We start from the raw sequence: 27,071 nt of genomic DNA on the forward strand, positions 1-27,071 counted from the left end.
CAGTTTGATGTAGCTGCTGGCTCCTTTAGAACAAGTGTTTCGTTTTTCTGAACGTGTTTTCTTGCCTATAAAATGAAGGTAATAATCTGCCATACAGTAATGATAAAGGTCAAATGAAATGAAGGTTTTGTGTGTTTTTTAATTTTTTTTTTTTTAACTTCAGGGGAATTTGTTTCACTTTTACCACATGATATCCTTGCTTTGGGGGAAATGCCTGTCAAGTAAGGAAATCAGATACACTCCTGTAAATATTTAAATTTATATCAGGAACTTTTGATACCCAGATGTTTTGAGGGAGGGGTGAGATCTCTTTTTCTTCCTCAGACATAATAAGCTAGGAAGTGAACCCCCTGGGAGAGAATAGGGCAGCACTGATGCAAGTTGTTCTTTGAGTATTTACTATGTATCCATGTGCTAAATGCCTGTAAATAGTTAGCCCGCATAATCAATAGCTTATTAGTAGAGATTAAAGAGCTAGTTTAATTACTGTGCAGTTACTCAGTGGCAGAGCCAAGACTCGAACCCGTTTGTCTGTCTCCAAAGCTGGTGTCCTCTGTAATGTAGCAGCCGGAAGCTGTGTAAGCTTCTCTGTCTGCAACACGGGGTTAATGACAGTTTCTCTCTCCTAGGGGGGTTGGTTGTCCTGAGGATCCTGTGAGTTACAGGGCTTAGAACAGTGCCTGGACCATCGTAAGCATTTTACATTTGCTCTTGCTATGACTGATAGCACTTTCTGTGTCATTTGGACTCTTCCCCCCCCACACCCCTCCTTTGATCCCTTTAGGCTTTAGTGAATGGCAGTGGCTTGGATAGTTTTGTTTCCTTGCCTGTGTGGCAGACACAACTTAGCCATTTCATCTGGTGCGGACAGAGGAGAGCCGTGGTGAGGGGTCTGGCCTTAGCAGAGTGCTGTGGGGCAGTTGCTCTCAGCAGTCTGGGATGGCATGTGCTGCCTGGGCAGGGAAGGGGAAAAGAAAAGATTTAAGCCCCTCACACAAGGATCCACCACCAGAAGGCCTTGGTATCTGAGAAGATGTGTGTGCACTCGAAGGTGCGGTGCCTGTGTGATCTGGTGTTCTCCTTGTCTTCGTCAGAATGGGCTTTTGCGTAGTTGTCCAGTGCATGGATTCCTAAACCTGGCTGCTTTCCCGAAAGCATTTGAGAGTCAAATTCCCACCTGTGGTGGGAGTTTGTAGTGCTTTTTGAATGGTTAGCCAGGTTTGAGAACCATTAGGATGCTGTGCAGGGCCCGGCCCCAGCCAACCATGGCAGAAGTACATATATGTGACTGGGAGAATTCCTGGTCTCAAGAAGGAGTTCCCCCATTATCTTGTCAACCCTGTTCTTGGCAGCCCTCCAAAGGTGAACTGGAAATACAGAAATGCAGCTCTACAAGGAGATGAGTGACAAGGGTTCCATTCCAGAAATAACCAGGGACAGGGTTTCATCAAAGCAATTTGTCAGTATATTTTATTTGGTACTTGTGTTTATGTCGATTCCTCATCAATATTTGCATATTCTCATGCTTCCAAGTTAATACACAAGAAGTGATAGCTATTGAATATAATTTTGATGCTTAATTGACATACAATGTTATAGAAACTGTCAGAGGACTGTATTTCCCAGAGCAATGCTCAGAGAATGAATGGAGTAACGTGCATTCCATTTTATATTTGAGAAATCATGATTAGAGTGGAATGTTAATACGGTTAGTTGTGGTGAGACAATATTGACATTGTTGCTAAGATATCGTACCAGACATGTCATTGAGGCTGCTGTTTTGAAAACTGAGCAACGCTGCCTTTTCCCCCCCTCTCCTCCTCTGTGGTGCTAGTGGAGCAGGAATATAGCAAAAAAAAATAATAGATGCAGGAAATGTAGTCTTCTCATTCTCTCTCTCCACTCCCTGCCCCCGCCCCCCGTACAGGCCTAGAAAGGATCTTGTTAAACAGCCACATGTACACAATTGACTTAGTCTGCTTTTTTTTTAGAATGTGCTGAATTGGTTATATAGCATTTTTAACTGTGTTTGTGGGGAAGAAACTTTCAGTGCTGCCTAGAAACTTGGAGGTATTTCCCCCTAAATGTTTATAGATCCCATTTTCCTTCTAAGGAGTTGAAATAAGATAAATAGTAGCAGCTCCCTCTTGTCCTTCTTTTCTCTTGTAATGAGGCCTGTTGGCAGCAGCATCATGGGTGGGAGGGCCAGAGTTTGGATTCGAGTAGTTAGTGAGGGGGTGATGTGCTGGTTTTGGCATTGTTCTAAAAGTCTTTTTCCCTTCCACTTATTTTTCCACCCCCAAAATGTCATCGTGTCCAATGTGACAGGATGTTCCCGATAATTACCATTCAGAGAAACATGACTCGCTAAATTATCTGTGGATGACGGTCAGAATTTCTTAAGCACCTAACAGCATTCCTTGCTTAGTACGCACCTTGGTCAGGGGACCCACCGTTACAAAGGCAAGCCAGTGTACAGCCATGATGAAGAGCTTGGACATGGCTCAGACTGCCTCGGTTCAAATCCAGATCTACCACCTGTGGGCTATGGGGCCCTAGGCAGCTTACTTAGTAGCCTCCCTAAGCATTAGTTTTCTCATCTCTAGCCCAGGGACAATGACCGCAAATGGAACAGGGAGAAAAAATAAAATATAAAATATAAAAATTAAATATAAAATATAATATAAATTTTATATAAATATAAAATATAAAATAAAAAATATAAAAATAAGCTAATATATGTAAAGTGCTTATTAGCTAGGTCTGGTATAGCACGTAAGGCTTTACTACTAACTTGATCACCCTCATTATTATTTGGACAGATACATTTGGTGAACATACATTTATAGTTAGAATAGAGAACTCAGTGGAAGTGCTGATGTGTTACTTGGGTACTTGCTTTAACATGAAATTCAAGGGTAAGTGAGCTCCAGCAGTTGTAGGGGGCTGAACGTGTAACTGAGGTAGAGAATGGCTTTAGGAGTCGGATATTCGGTCCCCGAGGCCACCTCCTTGCTGGTCCAGGGCACCATTCACATGGATGTGAGATGGGCAGCATGGTGGTCCTACCCTCATCATTCTTAACATCACACCCAAGATCTACAGAAAAAGGAGAGTTTTCTATGTTGTAAGAAGTTATATTCAGGATGTTGTTTTTGAGAAAGGTCATTTATTTTAAAGATTTTCTTTATTTGAGAGAGAGCGAGAGAGAGAGAGAGAGAGAGAGAGAGGACGAGCATGAGCAGGGGGAGGGGCAGAGGGAGAAGCAGACTTCTCCTTGAGCAAGGGAGCCTGACGCTGGGCTCCATCCCAGAACCTCAAGATCATGACCTGAGCTGAAGGCAGACACTTAACCTACTGAGTCACCCAGACACCCCAGGAGAGTTTAATGTTAAGGAGTGATTGGTTATAGATTGAAAGTTGTAAGCAGAGAAGTCAGGCATGTAGATAGAGCTGGGGCAATGCGGTTCCTTTGTATGTTGCATACAGTACTACATACTACTTTGTATAGTAGCCAGTGTGGTACTACAGACAGAGTATATAGAATAAGGAACTGGATCTTGAGCCACACAGTGATGGTAAGAGGAAGCCAGTCCAGACCTTCACTGTGAGAGTAGTCAGTAAAGGTAGTCAGTAAAGCCCCAGGGCTTACAGACCATTCTATGTCTGTAAGCCCTGGGGAAGAGATTGCTATGGACAGTTTGAGCTACACAGACAAAAGCAAGTCTGAACCAGGTGGATGAGTGCCCAGATAAAGGAAAGGTGAATCCTCCTTCCTGAGGAAGGGGCTTCATGAGAGTGATAACTTGGCCGGTGTCCAACAGAGGGCCTTGCTGGGAAACCTCCCAATGTTGAAAGAAATGGATACAAATGTATCAAATAAATGTTTAATGGAAAATAAAGTATGTTTTTTTCTAAAATATTCTCATTATAAAAATGTCAGAACATATGTCAAACCAAAAATGTAAAAGGGAACAACGGTTGCTGTTTCCACCCCCATAAGAATAACCATCAACATTGTATTGAACCTCCTTCTAGCTTTTAGTTGTACATATTTTCCTATTGTCATCACATATACAAGACTGTGTATACTGGCTTAAATGTTTCTTCCATATGTCTTTAAAAATGTTGATCATCTGATAAACTCAAATTTTCCTTTTTCGTAATTTCGGTTCTTTGGCAATGAAGATGGTGGTTGTGGTGTTCTGTGTTCTTCTGCTTCTTTAGAGGTTGGGGGGGTTGGGCATGTGGGAGAGCTTTTTCTGCCCAGTGTCACAACCATTGCAAAAAATGTTAGCCATTGTTTCAGTTCTGGCACAGGGCACTATTTTTTTAAGAGGTTGCCAGATAAGGTAAGAGATTGTTTCTGCGCTATGGAGTGAAGGATATGGTTCAAAAACCACATTTCCTGAATGAGAAGGGAGTGGAAGCAGAAGAGGGACAGTTGAGTGAAGTGTTTGAAGACTGGGCTTGGGCTATAGTTTATAGCCCTCCCCACTTTGTCCCAAGAATGATAACGTCTTCACTGTTGAAAAGTTAATTTTGGTTCTTAAGAGACTTTTTTATTTTTTCAAGAAGGATAAATGAGCTGGGTATTTTCTGAGCCTTTGAATATCTGAGACTGTTCTTTGGTTGATATTATACTTAATAGAAAACTGGGTGTGGTTTTTATAAGGTTTGGTCTCTCTATTCCCTTCAAGTTTTGTAGGTGTTGCTTTCAATCTCTGGTTTTGGTACTAGAGAGGAGGAGTGTTGTGGGTTGAATTGTGTCTCCCCCCACCCCCCAAAAGATGTTGAAGTTCTAATCCTCAGTGCCTATGCAGGTGACCTTATTTGAAAGTAGGGTCTTCATAGATGTAACAGAGGTAAAACGAGGTCATACTGGATTAGCGGGGGCCCTACTTTATTAGGACCGCCCTTAGAAGAAAAGCACAGACACTGGGGACGATGCTGTGTGACGACAGAGGCAGAGATTAGAGTGATGTATCTACAAGCCAAAGATAACAGGCAGTACCACAAACCAAGAGAGGCATGGGTTCGATTCTCTCCTGGAGCCTTTACAGAGAGCCTGGCCCTGTTGGACACCTTAATTGTGGACTCAAAGCCTCCAGATATGGGACAGAATAACCTTCTGTTGTTTAAGCCACTCAGGGTGTGGTATACTGTTACAGCAGCCTGAGGACCTAAGAGAGGGAAGTTGGGTTCTTGTTCCTTTGAAAATCTGTGGTTTTGCAGCCCATCAACTTTTTTTTTTTTAAACTCTATATTTACCCAGATTTTTATGGTTAAGAAAAAATTATCAACCTAGTTTTGCCAGGATAAGTCCAGGTATGACTACAGTCCAGAGTTCATCCTATGCCACAATGAACACCAGGTGTGTTCCCTTCAGGGACACAGCCCAGGGTATGGGGAGTCCTTTTTTATCTGCATACTTTAATTAAAAAAAGATTTGTTTTTAGGTTTTGAAATGGTCATGTCCTCATTTCTTCTCAGAAACACCTTTTGTTTTTCCTGTCTGTAATCTTACGTCACTAAAATGTTGACCACGCATCTCTGCATCTGGGGAGACTTCTTCAAGCTTGTTCTTCATCATGGAGTCGATATTCTGTAGTGTGAATTCTACTCTTCTATGCCTGGAATGTGGATCATAATATGGTGACAGCTTTTTAAATTCCTTGCTTTTCTTCCCTTATTTTTAATCTGAGTCTGGTGTATAGAGAAAATAAGAAAGAAACGCAGCGCATGAAGGATCTAGAGGGCCATGTTCTTCTGTATTCTTTTGAGGATGCCATGCCCTTCACGGAATGAATTCTTCGGCCTTTTTTCTTTTGAGTCTTCAGAAAGATACTCCCTTTCCTCTCTCTCATAAGCTGTGTGTTTCCTCATTCTCCCACCATTTATTACTTCAGGTTTGAGGGGGAGGCTTTTTTTTTTTTTTTTAAGATTTTATTTATTTGACAGAGATTACAAGTAGGCAGAGAGGCAGACAGAGGGAGAGAGGGAAGCAGGCTCCCTGCTGAGCAGAGAGCCCGATGCGGGGCTTGATCCCAGGACCCCGGAATCACGACCTGAGCCGAAGGCAGAGGCTTTAACCCACTGAGCCACCCAGGTGCGAGGGGGAGGCTTTTTATCAAAGAGGTAGAGTCTAGTCAGCCCTGTTTTACCCACATGGATCTGTTGCTTCTTGCTAGTGGGCATGGGGCAAAGACAGGAGTGGGTGCCAGGGTGAGGGCCTGGATCACTCCCTAACCCAGTGGGCTAAGTGCACTTAGGCCCTCAGTTGTTGCAATAACAAAATTGCCCTGTTGTTACCCTTAACGTTATTGGGAATTCTTTCCTTTTCTGGCACTCCCTTATCTTTCTGTATGCTTTTTGCATTTATGAGTTTTTCTTTTACTTTGTAGTTACAAGTATCTTATCGGGATCTTGGGAGATGTTTTGCTAGCAGCTTTCAAGGAAACGGGATTTTTTGCTTTTATCACCTTTAGCCTACCACCACCCCACCCACTGCACTCCTGGCTGCTCCCCCTTTTCCTTGAACCCCAATATTCTTTGGTTTTGTCCTGCCTCATTCCTAGCCTTTGCAGCCCCTGCTTTCCTCCTACCCTCTCTAGCCTGTTTAGCCTGTCTTTCCCTCTTCCTGCCCTCTCCCTGGTAGACATCCGATTACTCTGTGTGTGCCACAACCACAGGCATGCCCACACTCCCCCACCAGCGATGGAGATGCCCTGGACTGGAGGTGAGCCCAAATGCAGGGTGGGCAGAGGAGAAATGGAGTGTGTGCCTACACAGAGCCCATCCATGATGGGGGGGGCATGTGTGCTCAGTGAGACTGAGAACCCCACCTCCTTTGGAACAGGGTCCCCGAGTGCTTTCCCCATACTGCGTCCACTTCAGCCATCGAAAATAAACTCACCACCTGGCAGTCAGCCCCCCACGCCAGCACTTTGAACAGTCTTTGTGGGATTAATCTTTATTTCACCCATTTGCCAAGTCAGGCCATGGTGGGTGACCCATTTAGACTTACAATCTTTGTATCTAGACATTGCCATCCTAGGGAATGCAAATTTAAAATATTTACAGGAAACATAGGCACATAAAATGTGAACTGTTTAAAAGTGTTATCCTCCCATTCACGTTCCTCCTTGGTGCGCTTCCTTTCCCAGAAGCAGCCACTGCTGCCAGTTCCTGTGTGTCCTTCTAGAGACCCTCCGCTCACGTACAACTGTGTACGTTTACATTTTTCATATATACATAAGGATACAGGGTATATGCGCGTGTGTATATAGAGAGGCATACATAAACACACACGCACACACACTAAAGGAATGTACATTCTATTTTAATCATCTGTATGATAGAGTATTCCCTCAAGTTTCTTTCCTTTTTCATCTCTCTCACCTATCTTTGGAGAGGGGCATAAATATTATTTGTCTGCCTTGCTGCCTTGGTGGTTCTCAGCCCTGGCCAGGCCTGAGAGGCACTCAGGGAAGAGAGTTGCCAGAGCCTGAGCCACACCCCAGCGCTGCTCTGACAGCCTCCCTGGGTCCGGCGGCTTCCCTGTGTGTGGGGCCTGGGAACTGTGGCTTTGGGAGCAGCAGGCCTGGCAGATCCACCCAGTCTGCGTGGGGGGTATTCCACAGGGCTCGGGGCCCTGAGTACCCCTGACAAGGAAATGGGGAGTAAAGGATTCCATGCAGATACCAGCTTGCTTTTGACCGCAAGCGGCCCACTCCTTTCTTCTTCACCTGGGCCAGGCCGAGTGGTGAGCTTCTTGGTTGGATGGGGTGGGAGCGGCACTCAGTGCCTCCACCATGGGCAGAGAGAGCAGGCCCAAAGGCTGCAGGAGTTAAAGGAACTTAGAACGCAAAGGAAGAGGAGAAGAAACTATTTCAGGTGCTTGGTGACTAAACATCTATCTCGGATCCACTTCGCTTGTATGGTGACAGCATAAGGTGTGACTGATGGAAAGAAAATTAACGATCTGGGCCTGGGTGCCTCCCAAATGGAATGATCCAGGAATGCTGTGGAGCTAATTAACCAGCCGGCACGAAATGTGAAAATAGATGAGGGAACAGGTTTCTTCTCACGGTGGCCTGGTACTGCATATAGACCTATATATACTATTTTTGGCATTCCCTATTAAGTATTCAAAATGATGTAATGTTGAAAGACCTACCTCAGTAGCCCTTTTTCAGGGTAGCAGAATGGATTCTGGATTGGACCTCCTGGGTTCAGACTCTGCTTTTGCCGTTGGCCAGTGTCCGTGAACAGGATACCTGCTGCTTTCTGTGTGGTGGTCTCGTTGTCAGAGGAGCATGAAAACAACACCCACTTTTAAGGTCCTTGTGAGGATAGGAGATAATGGGTATAAAGTGCCTTGAACCCTGTCCTAATGCATAGTACTCCAAGGAAAGCATTTATTGTGTTGAAATACCACCCTTCCCCCCCCAGGGGCTTAGGGGTGGACATTTTTGAGGCCTTGTATTTTTTTTTTTTTTAAAGATTTTATTTATTTTATTAATTAGAGAGAGTGCAGAAGCACATGAGCAGGGGCAGGGGAGAGGGAGAAGCAGGCTCCCTGCCGACCACGGAGCCCGAAGCAGGGACTCCAGGACTCTGGGATCATGACCTGAGCTGAAGGCAGATGCTTAACCCAATGAGACACCCAGGTGCTCTGAGGTGTTGGCATTTTTTAAGCTTAGAAACTCTTTCCTGGTGACCTGCTTAAAGGAGAATCTTGACAATAAGAGAGCAAATGCCAGTCTCTTTCCCCATTACCTGGGTCAGGGCAAAGTACATTTGGTTCTCTAACCACTGAAAATTGAGAGTAAAATTGTGAGGTACACAGTATTTACTGATCTCCATTTAGAATCTGGTTGGTGGGTTTTTGAAGGCAAATGGATAAACTTGTCCTGTTAACCAGGTTTTTCTGCACTGGGGGAGGGTGGGAGTTCGCTGCTTTGTTGCCTCTTGGCAGTGTTGAGTCTTAGTCACGATTCTGAATAATGTTCTGGAAAACTGCTTTCTTGGATACATTTATCTTAACTCTCTTTTTGGAAATGTACGTTAACAATCAGTAGCTCTGGCTGGTTACTTGGGGGAAGATCCTGTAAGACATAAAACAGCGTAAAATGCTTTCAGTTGCAGAGAGGCCTTCCAGAGGCTCCCGGAATGATACTTGGATCTTGTGGGAGGAAATCTTTTCCAATTTTCTAGGTTTCTGTAAATCTATATGAGTTATGCGGTTATAAAACCTTATGATGGGAAATATGTTTAGGAAACATGAATGTGCTCCCAGGCAGGGACTGCACAAAAGATGCCCTAACACATTTAATGCCCCAGTTAAATGTATTGCACAAGTCCCGTTTTCTGGAACTGGATAAACAGAGCATCTTTTCTTTCTATTCTGAGCTTCTGTCCCCCTCCCCTCTCCACCTAGTCACTTCAATGGCACAATAAATGGAAATCTTATTTCCTGCATCTGCAGACCTATTTACCTGAATGTCTAAGCTCCCCCTTGCCTTTCTCAGGTCTGTTCTTTCTGAAATGCGATTTTGCTTTCATCTCCCTAGTTTCTTTGCCCTCGTTTTTTTTTTTTTTTTTTTTTTTAAAGCTTTCTCTAATCCTGCACTCCATTTACTTTAATCTGTAACGTTGGACATTGCCATGCTGCATAGACACCTTTAAACATTCATCATCTCCCAGATTTACATTTTCTTCCATTATGAACTTAAATCCCTTTTCACAGTCTATACCAGTGAAAAAATTTTAAAATAAAGAACTATTATCAAAAGCCATTTCTGCCAGTTTAAAATGCCTTATTGGATGGCTTTAATCCCTTTTGATAATTCCATTATCTTTGTAAACTATGACTTGAATTTATAGTATGTGCATATGTATGTATGTAGTTATATTTATGACACATGGGAAGAACCTTACGCCCCTATGCCCTTTATGGTCTTTTATTTTTGGAACTCAAAGAAGTGGTGATTTTAAAATAAGAAAAGTGCGTGTGTGTGGGTGTGTATAACAGCGGCTGTACATGACCTGCAAAGCCTAATCCTTAAAAGCAAAATGTTCTGACCCTTTAAAGATGTCTTAATTTAAAATCATGTCTGTTTTGGGGACCTCCATTTTTTTTCGAAATAAAGTCCTTAAATGTGTAGAGCAGTGAGCTGACCAGTTGCGGGAATTGGGAAAGGAGGTCATTCTAGGTATGTGGCCCCTGCTCCCATAGTTAACCTCCACGTCCCAGCTTCCTGTCTGTGAAGCAGTCTGATTGGACTGGATGTTCTCTGAGACTGAAGGCACGTTGGGGATCCATCAGTGTTCCACGGGAAACACCTGCTGGTGGGACCGGAGGCGGCCCGGCAGATCATGGGTAGTTGATAACATGATTTTCCTACTCTGGAGAGGACGCCTCGGCCTACCAGGGCTGGCATTTCTGCCATACCAATAGGAAGGGCGATCCGAGTGTATCTCATCACTCAATGGAGGAGGGAAGAAAATAGGTCACAGTTCAAAGAACACCAGCGCTAAGGGGACTGTGCTCACAGTGCCGGTTTTTTCAGTGAAATGGTTTTAATTCTTCTCGAAATCTCCTGGAGCATCTGCTGAGGAATGTCAAGTCAGCCAGAGAATTTCTGGTGTCATGTTGCCCAGAACCAATGTTGGATAACTCTCGTGGATGCCCCTAAGAGATTTTTGCTCTCTGCCACTGGCGTCGTCTGCGTCCTTGTGTTGCTCTTGGATTTATGTTGACCTGAACACCTTAGCTCGTGTGAAGTTAAAGCACCAGGCTCCAGGATGCCGCCTCCGGCTTCTAGGCTGCCAGATCACCCCACTCGTTTCATGCTGCCTGTTCATAGGTAAAACTTCGCTTCCTGCTTTGTGCCTTTCTAGTAAAAGGGAGCTGGAAGTTCGGGGTCTTCCACTTTGTCTGAAAAACAAAGCAACAGGACAGCATGTTTGGGACTGATATTATGGTGAGATGTCAAAGTAAACTTGAAATAGAAACCCTTCCTTCCCGAGCCCCAACTCCAAGTGTCGTTTTATTGCAGACCACATAAAATCACAGTGTCAGAGTGCAGCTCTTCCGGAGGCTGGAGGTCCTCATGGTTACAGCCTGCTTTGGAAACATCCTCACCATACTTGGAGTTAATGAAAATATTTGCTTTGCTTGATATAAACAAAGTTTATGGGCAGAATTTGTAATTAGATAACTCTCTAATTTTCTTTTACCCTTCATTCCCCAGTTTTTTGCTTGTATCACATTGGAGAATACTAAGTATTTAAGAAAATAAACCTTTTTTCAGTAACAAGGTTTACTATTTTTTTCTGGTGTTGTCATAATAGATATATTTCTCCCTAATTTTGTTGTGTCCCCACAAATTAAGGGGCTTGAAGTCTGGTTTGGGGTTTTCTTTTCTTTTCTTTTTTTTTTTTTTTTTAAGATTTATTTGTCAGCGAGAGAGCACACAAGCAGAGAGAGAAGCAGGCTCCCCGCTGAGCAGGGAGCCCAGTACGGGACTCAATCTAGGACCCTGAGATCATGACCTGAGCCGAAGGCAGATGCTTAATCAACAGAGCCCCCCAGGCGTCTCGGGTTTGTTGTTGTTGTTGTTACAGGTTGGAAATAGTTGTGTGTGAGTAGGGAAGATGGTACCTTGTCACAGCACCTGCTCCTCTCAGGCCAAGCTAGCTGTTGAACTAGCAGGTCTATGATTTAGATAGTATGAGGACAGCCACAGGGCAAACCACATCGGTAACCTCTTCGAGGTGCCCCCCACCTCCTCTGTGCGTACCTTTTGGGGCTGTGGCCTCCGTGCTTTCCAAGTTCTTCTCCATCTCCTAGTGTTCCTTGCCAGATATCCAGGACATCAGGCAACCAGGCCCCATTCTTGTAGGCATAGCGCCTGCTTGTATTCCCCGCATTAGCCCAGTGTGGTGGTGGTCACATGTTCCAGAGACTGGACCAGAGCAGACAGCTCTCCTTCCCTCTGCTTTCTCAAATCTCCTTAGTGTGCAGCTTGCTCGGCCCCAGTGGGCGTTTGCTTTACGGTATACCCCCAGCTGTGCCTTAAGTTCCCTTCCACAGACAGAGATCACCGGAGAGGCCGCAGGGAAACCTCATGTCCTGGCTCAAGACCTCAAGGAGGTAGTTGTAAAGGATTTCTGGCTGATCTTCAGGGGTGTAAGAGCAGCTCCGGGGTCCTGGCCATTGGTGGTGGCTTCTTACAGTGCAGATCAGGAGGCAGGGCGAGCGAGGGTTATAGGAGGACCAGACTGGGGCCCTGCTGCTGTTCACATAGATTTAGGATGTAAGGATTTCCACTACTTCCAGCTTCCTTCCCCCAGGGACAGAACGTTTGTGTGGATATTCTTGTTTTTGAAAATTCTAGTGAGGGTTTCCTGGTAATTCTGTTTATTTTTCCAAATACCAGTCGCTTGGACATTTAGTGATAAATCTTTAATTTCCCAAGTCTGTTAAAACCCGCTGAAGCGGGTGTCTGGGTGGCTCAGCTGGTTAAGCGACTGCCTTTAGCTCAGGTCATGATCCTGGAGTCCCAGGATTGAGTTCCCTGTTGGGCTCCCTGCTTGGTGGGGAGCCTGCTTCTCCCTCTGACTTACCCCTCTTTTGCTCTCTCTGTCATTCTCTCTCAAATAAATAAAATCTTTAAAAAAAAAACAAATACATAGCTGGCCCAGGGGAGACTCAAATGACCTTTCTGATGTTGCAAACTTACCTATTGGACCCATGGCTTTTCCATTCACAGCTCTGCTGGTTCTGAGTTGCCTTTGAAAGCCAGGCATGAGCCTGTCTGCCTGTTTTAACCCCAGTCTCACCCCCCATCTGTGCACGGGGTGACTACTTATTTTCATACCTCCCAACATGATGAATGAGCACAGTGACGCAATTCGAACTTGAGAGTTTAGGTCACGTCTCTTTTGAGTCTTGTACACAAAGACCGACAAAAATTGAGCTTCCGATTCAAATCCAAGCCTTGGTTTTTCAGAGTCAGGAAGGTCTGGTAAGGACCAGTTGGGTAGTAGTTAGCAGAGAGACTAGTTTGCTTATGAAAAGCTTCCTGTATTTTTTCTAGCTCTGCTGTATATAAAATTAGAATACTTGTAGATGTTTTCATCATCAGGGCAATGGTTTACCTTCCCTCCTCACCCAGCCTCAGTTGCTTCTTAGTGCACTCAGGAGGGGAGGAAGGGATGGATGGGGGAGGAGCAATAGAAGAGAGCTTATTATCAGAATGCTTGAGGATCAGCTGTATCTTTTCCAGAGAGGCTGATCTTAGCCAACATACTCTTCCTTTTGTCCTCTCTATACTGTAATTGTGTCCTCTGTATTTTGTCATTGGATCTGCTTACACTAGAGTATCTAATTTCGTGATAGTAAGCTTGTTTGTCCTTAAGTTCATTTAGGGGCTGAATTCCAGAGAGAACCTGCTTCATCAGTGAATCCTGTTTCCAGTCCCATGACTAAGAGTTGGGCTGGTCGAGTTGTAGGAAGGTGGTTGCTGTGCTGTGGGGATTGTGGTGTGGATCTGATGAGAGAAGAGGTCTATGGTACTGGGGAGAAATGTTGAAGTTGGGAGACTCTCCCTTGGGTTCTCTTATTGGAGAGAAGTGGCGGGAAGCCAGGGAGTTCTGGAAAGCATCTGGGTGTTTGAAACTCTTCTATGATACCTATGTAAGATCCCCTCCCTTACTTGAGCTGAAATCATAGTTTCTTATGGATCATTCATACTTGGTCTTAATCTAATCTCAAGGGACGCATGGGTGGCTCAGTCGTTTAAGCATCCAGCTCTTGATTTCAGGTCAGGTCATAACCACACGATCCTATGAACGAGTCCGGCATCAGGCTCTGTGCCCAGCAGGCAGGAAGTCTGCTTGAGATCTGTCCCCCTCCCTGCTCATGTACTCTCTCAAAAAAATAAGTCTTAAAAAAAAAAAAAATCTAATCTCGGTGGTGCGTGGGTTGCTCAGTTGGATAAACGTCTGCCTTTGGCTCAAGTCATGGTCCCAGGGTCCTGGGATCAAGCCCCTCATTGGGCTCCCTGCTCAGTGGGGGTCTGCTTCTCCCTCTCCTCCCTGCTCTTGCTCTCTCTTGCTACTTCTGTCTCTCTCAAATAAATAAATAAAATCTTAAAAAAAAATCTAAGCTTAGATTGGTGGCTTTCTGGACCCATTGTTAGGAGTAAAACTGGGCTAGTTGATAGGATACAGAAAAGGGTATGAGGTATGGAGTTCATTGATACTTGAGTGGTGAAACTTGAATTTTCTCTCACATGGTAAAAAGTCCTCTAAGAATGGTAGAAATAAAAAAGAAAAAACTATTAAGAAAAACAACATACACATAAGACATATAGGAATTATATTCTAAGGATCTAGTTCTTAGGAATTAATCTACCTATAATTGATGATCTAAATTCAGGTTTTTCTCTCTTCACTCCAGGAGGTGACTTTGGTCCAGAGACGTCCCCCCAAGTCCTGCCCTCTGGCCGTGGTGGCGACTTTTCCGTGAGCAGCCTCCCTGTAGTGGAGGACACCTACAGGGTGAGCTTGGCCAAAGGTGTCTCCATGTCTCTGCCTTCATCGCCTCTGCTGCCTCGACAGACTCACTCAGTGCAATCAAGATCAAATAAAAAATCTCCAGGTAACTGAACAACCAAACAGCACCCACACTAGCTTGGTTATATATGTAATGCTTTTATTGAAATGAAGCAAACTGGTGCTTATAAGGAATTTTCTGGGAAGTTGTTTTCTTTGTTACAGTAATTTCTGGAAGAAGAAAATCTTAAAAAAGAAAGTTATGATTTGAATACACTCATTTCTTTAGTTCAGCCTGTATATAAACTTTTGATTGCTCAGGCTAGACTTTTATAAATATTCAAGATCTTGTTATCAATATTGATTAATCATTGGTCTTGTTTTCTTGGTCATGAATTTGGGAACGCTATAATCTAAACTCACTGTGGTACATTTAAAAGTTCTGGATTTTGGCAAGGGTAATCTGACAACAGTTCATTTATTACTGCCTAGTGTTACAAACTGATGTCCTTTCTTTGATTACATCACCCAGCATTGGAACAATTATAAATTTTTTGAAAATTCAGATTTGTAAAGGGGTGGGAGCAAGGGTCTTACAGATTACTTGTTTTAAAGTATTTTGGCTTCCCTCATCATGACCAAGTTTTTGCACTTAACATTACCAGTGAAAACCAAATGTTAACTTAACTTTGAGAGGTTATGGTTCAGAAGTGAGGAAAGCCTTCTGGAAACCTGCAATCATGAGCATTCCTCTGATGTTTTAGGTTTGCTGAGCATTTGTTTAGTGAGGGCAGTATAGTTTGGGGCCTTTGTTGACCAAAAGGGGGGGGTGGAGGGGGTAAGGATTCTTCTCACATACACATAAATGAATTTGGAATTGGTCTAAAATGTGTCCTGGGACTATAAAATTGGAATCTGTTTTTCTGGTTTCATAAGTATTTGTATTACTTGACACATGATAGTCATGATTTCTGAATCTTTTAGCGGATATTTGCAGTTTGTGTGGTGACAAAATTTAGAAGGCAAACCTTGAGGCTCTGAGTGTTAGAAATGGTGCTATGAATTGGTAAGTGTCCAAAACGCTTTATTGTTCTAGAGCTTTCTTATTTTGGACAGCATTGTTTACAATCCAGTCATTAGCTGGAACTTGGAAACCCTTTTGGTATGAAGCAGTTTCCTGTGCCAAGGAATTTGACCTGTTTATCAGTATTTGGGGAAATTCCTGGAATGTCCTTCTTTCTCTTTGCCGTTCCCTACCACTATATCTCTTGGTCAGATTTCTTCCCTTCTTTCAAATTGTGGTTCCCACACTGCCTTTCTTGATGGTTACCGCATTGGAGTTATCTTCTCCCTACAAATTGTGCACAGCATTTTACTTTTTCCTTTATCAGCCCTGTCATTTGTCCTTTTCCCGTTGAATCAGTGTTTTTTATGTGTAGCCTGTGTCTGATGGGCATGGATAGGCCTGATGGCTTCTTTGAGTATACTTCATCTATATAAAACCGATAAGAGAATTCTGAACCTCTCTAGATTTTATTTATTTGAGAGAGAGAGTGTGTGCGAGAGAGCATGAGCAGGGGGGAGGGGGAGAAGCTGGTTCAGTAAGCCAGACATGGGGCTTGATCCCAGGACCTTGAGATCATGCTCTGAGCCGAAGGCAGACTCTTTACCCCTGGGATCATGACCTGAGCCAAAGGCAGACAGATGCTTAACGAGTAAGCCACCCAGGTGCCCCCCTATCTGGATTCTTAGGGGACCTTGGTTGAGGGTAATGCAAGTGCAAAATGCAGAGATTCGACCTTTGGTAGAATTTGCTCTCCTATAGTCTGTGCTGCTGCAAATGAATTGATGCTGCTTGGGCCTTAGGTCTGGTGAGACTACCTAAGAGCCTAGGGAATATGTATTTCAGAGAGAATTTTATTAATGTTATTATTATTATTATTATTTTAAAGATTTTATTTATTTGACAGAAAGAGAGAGATCCCAAGTAGGCAGAGGCAGGCAGGGGTGGGCGCGCGGAGGGGTGGGGGGGTGGGGGGGAAGCAGGTTCCCTGCTGAGCAGAGAGCCGGATGCGGGACTTGATCCCAGGACCCTGAGATCATGACCTGAGCCGAAGGCAGAGGCTTTAACCCACTGAGCCACCCAGGCACCTGAGAATTTTATTATTAACAGATGTTTGTTTTAGTGGGACTTGAATCTTTTTAATCTTTAACTTGATTTTTGCAGCTCTGTTGAGATACACAACTATAACTCGTACGTTTAAGGTGTAACATGTAGTGATCTTATGTGCGTGTGTATATGGCAAAATGATGACAGTGAGGTTAGCATATCCATCCTCTCATAGCTCCAGTGTGTTTATTTTGTGGGGTGTTAGTGGGCTGCTAAGTAGTGATGAATGTCATGGTGAACACTGAAGGGATGGCTATCCAGAAGGTTCTCAGAGGCCACAGGCTCTCACGGGCCAGAAAGCCCTGAGGAGGCCTGACCAAATTTGGTATTTTAGTTTTGAGAAAATATTGTATAGTTTGATTTTCTCCATAGGAATAAAATTTGTTTCTGCTGAGTTCTTTGCAAGGCAAGGCCTTATGAACAGAAGGGAGTAGTTGTGTGACATTCAAACTTTTAATGGATCGAAGAGAATATTCTCCATATTAGATGCTTTGGGTCCAAATTAAATACACTAAGCAGATCCTTCTCTAACAGAGCCATGTTTGTGCTTCGCCCAAATTTGTGCAGCAAATTCATGTCTCACAGTAGTGATTTGCCTTCATTATCTTGGCAATCTTAATTCAAAAGGGAAGCTAAGGGCAGATATGCTTGCTTAAAAATGGCAGTGACTCAGAGTACATCAGACAACAAACAATGTTTTTCTACAATGTCTAATGCTCATAGGTTTCTGTTTAAGCCATATTGTTAGAAACGTATCCAGAGACCGAGTGTTCTACTTGCCTGTAAAATTAGTTGGCATATGGTTGTGAATGTGCATTGGATTTAAAAATAGCCATCTATTTAGGGGCGCCTGGGTGGCTCAGTGGGTTAAAGCCTCTGCCTTCGGCTCGGGTCGTGATCCCAGGGTCCTGGGATCGAGCCCCGCATCAGACTCTCTGCTCGGCAGGGAGCCTGCTTCCTCCTCTCTCTCTCTCTCTCTCTCTGCCTGCCTCTCTGCTTACTTGTGATCTCTGTCTGTCAAAAAAAAAAAAAAAAAAAATAGCCATCTATTTAAAAAGCTCACACTGTTGTTGCTAATGATACAGTAAATACGGTATGTGCGTGCTGTGCCCATAGGCACTGAGCCCTCCCTCCTGCACTCCCCTTACACCAGCCGGGCTGGGCTTTAGGATCTTGTCATCATTCAGAACCAGCTCTGAATTACCGTGATGACTTCTGTTCTCATTTGTATGATAAGACCCTTTTCTCTCTCTTTTGTTTAAGAAGGTGCATTTAAAAAAAAAAAAAAGTAAGAAAATCTAAACCTGTTTTACTTGTTTGGATAGAAACTCTTCACTAATTGATGCTAATCAAGAAACTGTCAGGGACTGAAACTTCTAGCAAAGGTCAAAGACTATAAACCCCTATAATAGGCACTCCAAGTAGCCTGTTTTAATGAAAGCTTGTATTTTAATACAATAGGTGATTAGCTCTCGGGCCATGGGAACTCTGGGCCAGAGACAATTTCATTAACCTTGCAATAATGTGACCCTGCATTTTTCATGGTTGAGTTTCTTACATTCCACTCATATTGCTCGGTAATATTATTTGCTCTCATACTACCTTGTTCCATATAGTTATATTTTTTCACTTGTTAGTCTAAAGATGCAGTTTTCGGGTTTTGTTTCAATTTATTTCCCCCCTGGAATGGAAACTACATTTGCTGGTAAAGAAAACAAGGGCCAGTATCCATTATAGTCCTGTGGTGGTTGCAAGCTTTTTTGGATTAAGAATTCATTAATATTTGTAATGTATCCTTTTGTCTTCCAGAGAAAACAAAGCCCATTTCCTGTGGTTTATTTATTAGTAATATCATTAGTTACTTTATATTTGGATTATATTTCCCAGATTACTTTGGGCCCATTATGCAACACTCCAAAGGTAGGGCATGAACAGGAAGCACGCTTTTAAAATACTGTGATGGTACAGCAGTAGAGGGTGGAAAGTGGGGGATACTGCTTTTTTCATCTGTGCTTGTGTGGCAAGACTTGCTGGTGCCGGCCCTTTCACTCGGTTCCGTGTCCATTTCTTGCTGTAGCCATTTTGGAAACCGCCCTGGCTGGCTGTTTCTTTAAGGGAGGAACCTCCAAGTTGACAGGCTGTGAAGTGGAAGTCATTCTGCCCTTTGATTCTTGGACCATAAGTTAATTGTCTGTCCAGGCCCTCCCTTTCTCACCCTGCAAGTGTTTCTTATAGAAAATTAGTGCTTTTGTTTAAAAAGATTTTTTTATTCTACTTCATCAAGGGAGCACCAGGGTGGTTCATCGAGACCTGAAACCACACGTGCATGGCCTTTTTTCACTTAATATAATATCATGAACAATTTTCAGTTTGCTTGAAGAACTTGAAATTTAATGTCTTTTGTTTCACTATTCCATGGTTGATTTTTAACTAATTTCCAGTTGTTGGGTATTTGTTACTTTTCAGGTTTTTAAATTGTAGCATGAGCCAAGATATTTTGCTTTGTTTTTGCTGTTCAGTACCTACGAATTCAGAAATTTTAATTGTGGTAAAATACAAGTAACAGAATTTACCATCTTAACTATTTTTAAATGTGTAGCCCAGCTGTGTATTTTATTGTGCACCCAGTCTCCAGAGTTCCTGATGTGATTGTACTTGTCCAGTAATTTTTGTGCACATCTGATATTGTAAGAGTGGCAAGTTCCCAGAAGTGAAATTATTGAACTAAATGCACTGTGTTTTTAAAGATTCTCGGTGCATACCGCCCAGTCATTTTCCAGAAAAGCTGTATTGATTTCACATTCCCTCCCGCATTCTTTGAGAGGCTTCTTTTTGAAGTTAACAGTCTTCTGGGAACCATCTCAGATGGATAAGTGCTGGTGCAGTGCTTTGTCCGAATTAGATAGAAGGGGCTGAGAGAAGTCCTCCTGTCACCTTCCTCTTTTTGAACTTCCCTTCTGTCTGCATTGCTCAGACAATTCCCATTTTCTTTCCTTCCATGATACTGTGTCAGGGGAATGATCGCAGCTGAGTCAGATCAAGTTCACGGTCAGAAAAAACACTCAGCTGGCCTCTAGTTTTAGCTACAACCACACTCTCTGTTATGTGGGGAAGATCATAGACATTTTCTATTTTTTTTTAAAAAAGATTTTATTTTTAAGTAATCTCTACACCCAACGTGGGGCTTGAACTCACAACCCTGAGATCAAGAGTTGCAGGCATCCCTGGATCATAGACATTTTCGAGTTGGCGAGGCCTCCGGACCAGGTCAGACCATCGGTGCCAGGCCTCTTCGCAGGTATGGAAGGCATGGAACTTGCCCCAGTGTGGAAGTTACTGGTGGAGCTTTGGCCTACGCCCAGGTCCCCCGCTCTGTCCCCAGCATGTTCTCTGATGCCACTCTGCATTGTTCTGCCTGTTCGTTGTTGACACATGAGCCGTAAATGACGGGGCTTTGTGCTCTGGTTACATGCACAACAGGAGTCTATGGGCTTCATGTACCCACATGCCTCTGTGAGGCTTTTTGATGGGGGAGGGGAGAGAGTAACTCAGGAAGTGCACAGTCCCAGCCCAAGCCTGCCTGTAGCACTGGGCTAGTGTGAGGCCCTGCTTTCACCTAAGTGGTGTGGGCCACAATTGGGGCTCTGATTTTCAGCAAGGACAGTTCCTCCCGCTGTGGTGAATAGGAAAACATTCTTTGTTTCCTCCCAGAGACTTGTTATCTGATAGCCTCCTCCAAGGAGTAGGCGGCTGCCTGTGCCTCACTGCCACGCCCAGCCGTGACCCGGACACACACACTCTGTTGTTCTGTGTTTACACACTGAACCCATGTGCATTCCTTTGCACCACTGTGAACCTGAGGACCTTTCTGAGTGCCCTTTATTTCCACACCTGTGATCCTGGTTCACCCATACACACTTTGTCCGTGCCTCTGACACGCCCCAGAGTTTTAAAGAAGACCGATGTCTGGGTCTGCCTTCAGAGATTCTGATTTAATGTATATGAAGTATGGCCTGGGCATTGGGATTTAAAAACAAACAAACAAAAATAACTTCCCAGGTGATTCTAATATGTAGCAAAGTTTGAGAGCCACTGGTAAGGAATTAGAATTATAGGAGATAATCACATATTCTTTTTTAATGAAGGTAAATACACTGATATTAGCTGTAGTTTTTAAATTTTAGAAATAATATTTGAGGAGGAAAAGACATTACAAAAATGTACTAAATAAAGGTACCAGTAAATCTGGGTTTCCTCGTACCCCCAGAAAGACCACCTCTTTTGACACTTGGTTCAGTGGCTTTCCTGCCGTTTTGTAGTACAGATGTGATGGATTTGACCATTTGCCTGAGCACTGCGTATAAGACGTTCCCAGTTTTCCACCAAATAAAGAACAGTAGAAGAACATTCTTTTATATTAATATTTAAAGGCATCTCTAATATTATCATTGGATAGACTATGCAAGTGGGATAACTGGGTGGATACTAATATTGAGAATGGATTGTGATATACTTACCAGTCATTGGTACTTTTTTCTTTGGGGACTTTTTTGTGGTATTTGTCTAATGTTCTACTTGGGCAATATGTATTTCTTACTGGATCATCATAGCTTTCCTGTTATTTGCTTTAAGGCTATCAGTCATATATGTCACAAAAACATTTCCCCAGATCATTGTTTTCCATTTAACTATGTTTATAAGTGTTTTATGACTTACTAAAGTTTTTTTGTTCTCTCCATTCAAATTTACGTACTTTTCCATTGTGATTTATCCCATTGCATTTTTTAAAAACAGCTTTATTGTGATGTATCACATACCATATAATTCACCCATTTAAAGTTTACAGTTCAGCGTTTTTAGCATTTTTACAGGGTTGTGCAACCATTGCCACAGTCTAATTTTAGAACCTTTTTATCTCCCTTAAAAAAAACCCATTCACATTAGCAATTACTCCACATTCCTCCCTACTTCCCTCCCCCTCTCCCTAATCCACCATCCCGCAGCCCTAAGCAAACAGTAATCTACTTTCTATCTCTGAATCGCCTATTCCAGGCATTTCATATAAATGGAGTCCTGTAACGTGGGCTCTTGTGACCTATTTCTTTCATGTAACAGTGTTTTCTAGGTTCATCCTCTTTGTATGTAGTATGTATCAGTACTTCATTCCATTTCATTACCTAATGTTTTATTGTATATATACACCTCATTTAAAAAAATCCGTTCTTCAGCATGGGGACATTTGGATTTCTACTTTTTGGTTTTTTTTAAATAATAACGTTATGAACATTTGTGTGTGCATTTTTGTGTGCATATATCTTTTTCCTTTCTTGGGTATATAGCTAGGGATAGAATTGCTGAATCATATTTTGGAGCACTGCCAAAATATTTTCCAAAGTTACTGCAACAGTTTGGATTCCCACCAGCAGAGTGTGAGATTTCCAGTTTCTCCACATTCTTCCCAACAATTGTTGTTGTCCGTCTTTTTTTTTTTTTTTTTTAAATTACAACTGTCCGACTGCATGTGAACTGGCATCTCCTTGTAGTTTTATTATTAAGTTGTAATAATGCTTTTTCTATTCTAATTACAAGTTATGCAGTATACAAATTCCCTTTCATTCTGTGAATTGTCTTCACCTTCTTGATAACTGTTGTTTCAAGCACAAGTTTTTAACTTTGATGTAGTCTAGTTTATTTTGTCGCTGTCCTTTTGATGCTCTAAGACACTATTGCCTAATCTAAAGCCACAAATACTTATGACTATGTTGATTTTTCATACATGTTTTGAGATAGGGGTCAACTTCATTCTTTTACATGTGGTTATCCAATTGAACTGGTGCTATTTACTGAAAAGACAATCTTTTTCCCCGTTGAATGGCCTTTGACCAAGTCACTGCTATGCTCTAAACCAGCCCGATGTTCCACTTTCCCCTTCACTTTATTCCCCTCCCAGTTCCTGAGGTCAGAACTATCGGACTTGACCTCATGTGTGGCCTACATCTTTTGCTTCAGCCAGCCTTCCTTTGTGTCTCTCCTTTTCCCCGTGTGAGAAGTAACTTCTTGCTCCAAACACTTGTAGCACTGTGTTTCCTTCTCCCTCTGTACAGACGTTCGTTGCACGTCTCTTCCCTGACATTCCCAGAGCTCCTTGTCTTTGTTTCTTGTCCTTGTTTCCCTATGGAAGCCTTGGAAATAGGATCTAATCACTTCTTTCAGTTACCCTGTTAAAATGGATAGGAGTTTAGTAATGAGCAGTCATCAGACCCATGTGATTGGTTGAAATAGTAATGGACACATAAGCCATTTCAATGTAATGGTACCTTATGTTTTTAAAGTTAGAAACATAGTTTCCCCCATATCTAGAGAGAATTGATTCTTTATAATTAAGGTCCTGTCTCTCTGTCAGGGCTTTGCTATCATTAGGCAGTGAGCAAAGGGGAGTATATTTTAAGCTGGGTTTGTCAGGGGCCTTCTCAACGCTACTTTTCTTTCTTTCTTTCTTTCTTTCTTTCTTTCTAAGATTTTATTTATTTGAGAGAGAGCGAGCACACAAGCAGGGGGAAGGGGCAGAGGGAGAAGGAGAAGCAGGCTCCCAGCTGAGAAGGGAGCCCAATGTGGGGCTCTATGCCAGGACCCCAGGATCATGACCTGAGCCAAAGGCAGACGCTTGACCGACTGAGCCACCCAGGTGTCCCTCAACCCTCCTTCTCTATGCTCCTGGCACTCTGCCATGTTCTCAGCCTCTTGGCATTTTTGCTGCATGTTTCCCACCGCCTGCGGTTAATGATGACTGGAGGCTTTATCCACTCACACTTACAGCCGCGTCAGCTGCACCCTGTGGTGGTGTCAGATGGTGGCGAGAACAAACCCCAGTGCTGTGCTCAGAAATGAGTCTTTTTACCTCAAGAAAACAGATGGGGGGTACGCCTGGGTGGCTCAGTGGGTTAAGCCTCTGCCTTAGGCTCGGGTCATGATCTCAGGGTCCTGGGATCGAGCCCTGTGTTGGGCTCTCTGCTCAGCGGGGAGCCTGCTTCTACCCCCCCCCCCAAACCCCCGCGCTGCCTGCCTCTCTGCCTTCTTGTGATCTCTCTCTCTCTGTCAAATAAATAGGTGAAATCTTAAAAAAGAAAGAAAGAAAGAAAGGGAAAGAAAGAAAGAAAACAGATGGAGGCAAGGAGAGCAGTGGTGGGACTCTCTTCTTTTCGATCATTTCTGATTCTCAGACAGAAGTAACAGAAGCCCATGGACGCTATGGTACCTGTAGTTAACACTGATGAATGTTAAAGTAGAAATAGATGGGAAGGAAAGCTTGATGCGCCATCTTGAATCCTCAAGCTGGTCGTGAAACAAGTGTGTGTGGGTGGGGGTGCAGGAATGGCTGGCTATGTTCTAGGTGGAGGGGCAAAGGTGTGCATTGGAAAGCTGAAGGGAACACAGAATGGGGATCTCCAGAGGCGAGCTCAGTAAGAACCAGAGTGCCTTACAAAGGGAAAACTGGGACCATGGGGAAAATCTTCATTATCCAGGCCTGGTGTGTTGAACCCAGTAAGTAAGCTTTGCCTCTGGTGGCTAATGGAGAGTAGCTGGCAAATAGTTACACATGGAACCCTTTGTTTGCACAAGCGTTCTGAGAAATAAAATTTAAGAAACTCTTCCAGGGAGGTGTGACTTTCTTATCACTTTTACCACCAACCAGATCTTCCTTTACTGGTCAAAGGTCCTAAGTGGCATTTGATGAGGTCACTTACTGTTTTTTTAATAGAATTTTTAAAAAAGAGCAGTTCACAGCAAAACTAAGTGAAACGTCTGGAGGTGTCTCATACACCCCTGCCCCCACACACGCTCAGCCTTCCCATTATAGACATCCCCCATCACAGTAGGACATTTGTCACAACCAGTGAACCTACATTGGCATGCCATCATCACCCAAATTCCAAAGTTCACATTCTTGGTGTTAGACATTCTGAGTTTGGGCAAACATATAATGACATGTATCCATCATTATGGTATCCTAATGTATTTTCACTGCCCTAAAATGTGCTCCATTCCGTCCATCACATGCACCCCACCTTGAACATCTGGCAACTACTCACCTTTGTAGTTACAATCTCCATGGTTTTGCCTTTGTTGGAAGGTCACATCGTTGGAATCCTATAGTATGTAGCCTTTTCCTGCTGGCCTTTTCACTTAATAATTATGCATTTCAGGTTTCTCCATGTCTTTTTCATGACTTAATAGCTTATTTCTTTTTAGTGCTAAATAATATTCCATTGTCTGAATGCACTACAATTTGTTTATCCCTTCACCCACCAAAGGACATCTTGGTTGTTTTCAGGTTTGGCAGTTATGAATAGGTCTTTTGTAAACAGCTGTGTGCCAGTTTTTGTGTCGACATAAGTTTTTAACACCTTTGAAGGAATACCAAGAAGCGTGAATGCTGGCTCATATGGTTAAGAGTATGTTTAGTTTTCTTTGTGTTCTTGTTTTTTTTAAAGATTTTATTTATTTATTTGAGAGAGAGGCAGTGAGAGAGAGCATGAGCGAGGAGAAGGTCAGAGGGAGAAGCAGACTCCCTGTGGAGCTGGGAGCCCAATGCGGGACTCGATCCCAGGACTCTGGGATCATGACCTGAGCTGAAGGCAGTCGTCCAACCAACTGAGCCACCCAGGCGTCCCAAGAGTATGTTTAGTTTTATGAAAAATTGACAACTTCCTTTCAAAGTGGCAGTACCGTTTCTGCATTCCCACAAGCAATGAATAAGAATTCTTTTTTTTTTTTTTAAGATTTTATTTATTTATTTGACAGAGAGAGAGACACAGCAAGAGAGGGAACACATGCAGAGCGAGTGGGAGAGGGAGAAGCAGGCTTCCCACCGAGCAGGAAGCCCGATGTGGGGCTCGATCTCAGGACCCTGGGATCATGACCTGAGCCGAAGGCAGACGATCAACGACTGAGCCACCCAGGCACCCCAAGAATTCTTGTTGTGCTACATTCTCACGTGCATTTGGGGTTGTCAGGCTTTTAAAATTTTTTATTTATTTTTTATTTTTTGGATTTTGGCCATTCTAACAGGTGTATGGTGGTCTCTTATTGTTTTAATTTGCAGTTCCCTGATGACATAAGTTGTAGAGTATCTTTTCATAGCATATTTTTCACCTGTATATCTTTTTTTTGGTGAGCTGTTAAGGTTTTGGACATTTTCAAAATTAGGTTGTTTTCTTATTAAGAGTTCTTTGTGTGTTTTGGATTTAGTCCTTAATCAGATATATCCTTTGCAAATATTTTCTCCCAGTTTGTGGCTTGTCTTTTCATTGTCTTGCCATTGTCTTTCACAGAGGGGTTGTTTTTAGTTTTAATGAATTTCAGCTAATCAGTTATTTCTTTCATGAATTGGGGTTGTATCTAAGCAGTCATTGACATAGCCAAGGTCATTAGGATTTCTTTTATGTTACCTTCTAGGAGCTTTATAGTTTAGCCTTTTACATTTAGGTCTGTGATCCATTTTGAATTAATTTTTGTGAAGGGTGTGAAGTCGGTGTCTGGATTTAATTTCTTGCATGTAAATGTCCATCCTTCTTCAAAGTTTTATTGGCTATTTTGGGTTTTTTGCCTTTCCATATAAACTTTAGAATCAGTTGTCTAATATCTACAAAATAACTTGCTGGGATTTTGATTGAGAATACATTGAACTGTAGATCAAGATGGAAAAATTGGCATCTTCACAGTGTAGAGTCTTCCCTTCCATGAATATGGAATATCTCTCTCCATTTGATTAGTTCTTTGATTTCTTTCATCAGCATTTTTTAGTTTTTTTCATGTGGATCTTTTACATATTTTGTTTATACTGAAGGATTTCACTTTTTTTTTTTTTTTAAGGTTTTATTTATTTATTTGACAGAGAGAAACAGCAAGAGAGGGAACACAAGCAGGGGAGAGGAAGAGGGAAAAGCAGGCTTCCCACTGAGCAGGGAGCCTGATGCCAGTTTTGATCCCAGGACCCTAGGATCATGACCTGAGCCGAAGGCAGACTCTTAATTACTGAGCCACCCAGGTGCCCATAGGATTTCACTTTTTGAGGTACAAATGCAAATGGTATTGTTTTTAGTTTGAAATTCCACTTGTTCATTACTGGTATACAGGAAGTCAGTTGGCTTTTGTATATTAATTCTGTATCCTACAAGCTTGTTATAATCCCTGTTCCAGGAATGTTTTGGTCCATTATTTCAGATTTTCTACGTAGATGATCATGTCATCTGTGGAAAAGGTCAGCTTTATTTCTTCTTGCCAATCTATATGCCTTGTCTTGTCTTGTCTTGTCTTATATTAACTAGGAATTCCA

General features: G+C 42.8%; 1 protein-coding gene across 1 annotated transcript in view; it reads left to right on the forward strand.

Moving 5' to 3' along the window:
- The first annotated feature begins 6,717 nt into the window (after nt 1-6,717).
- LOC111140662 (tetratricopeptide repeat, ankyrin repeat and coiled-coil containing 1) overlaps nt 6,718-27,071 on the forward strand; it is a 139,901-nt gene continuing 119,547 nt past the window's right edge. Inside the window, exons 1-2 of the mRNA XM_022492870.1 lie at nt 6,718-6,739; nt 14,471-14,671. Of these exons, the coding sequence (XP_022348578.1) occupies nt 6,718-6,739; nt 14,471-14,671 (223 nt within the window). The remainder of the gene's footprint in view (nt 6,740-14,470; nt 14,672-27,071) is intronic.

The sequence above is a fragment of the Enhydra lutris genome, unplaced genomic scaffold (assembly GCF_002288905.1).
Source record: "Enhydra lutris kenyoni isolate GAN:26980312 unplaced genomic scaffold, ASM228890v2 scaffoldscaffold1, whole genome shotgun sequence".
Lineage (NCBI taxonomy): Eukaryota > Metazoa > Chordata > Mammalia > Carnivora > Mustelidae > Enhydra > Enhydra lutris.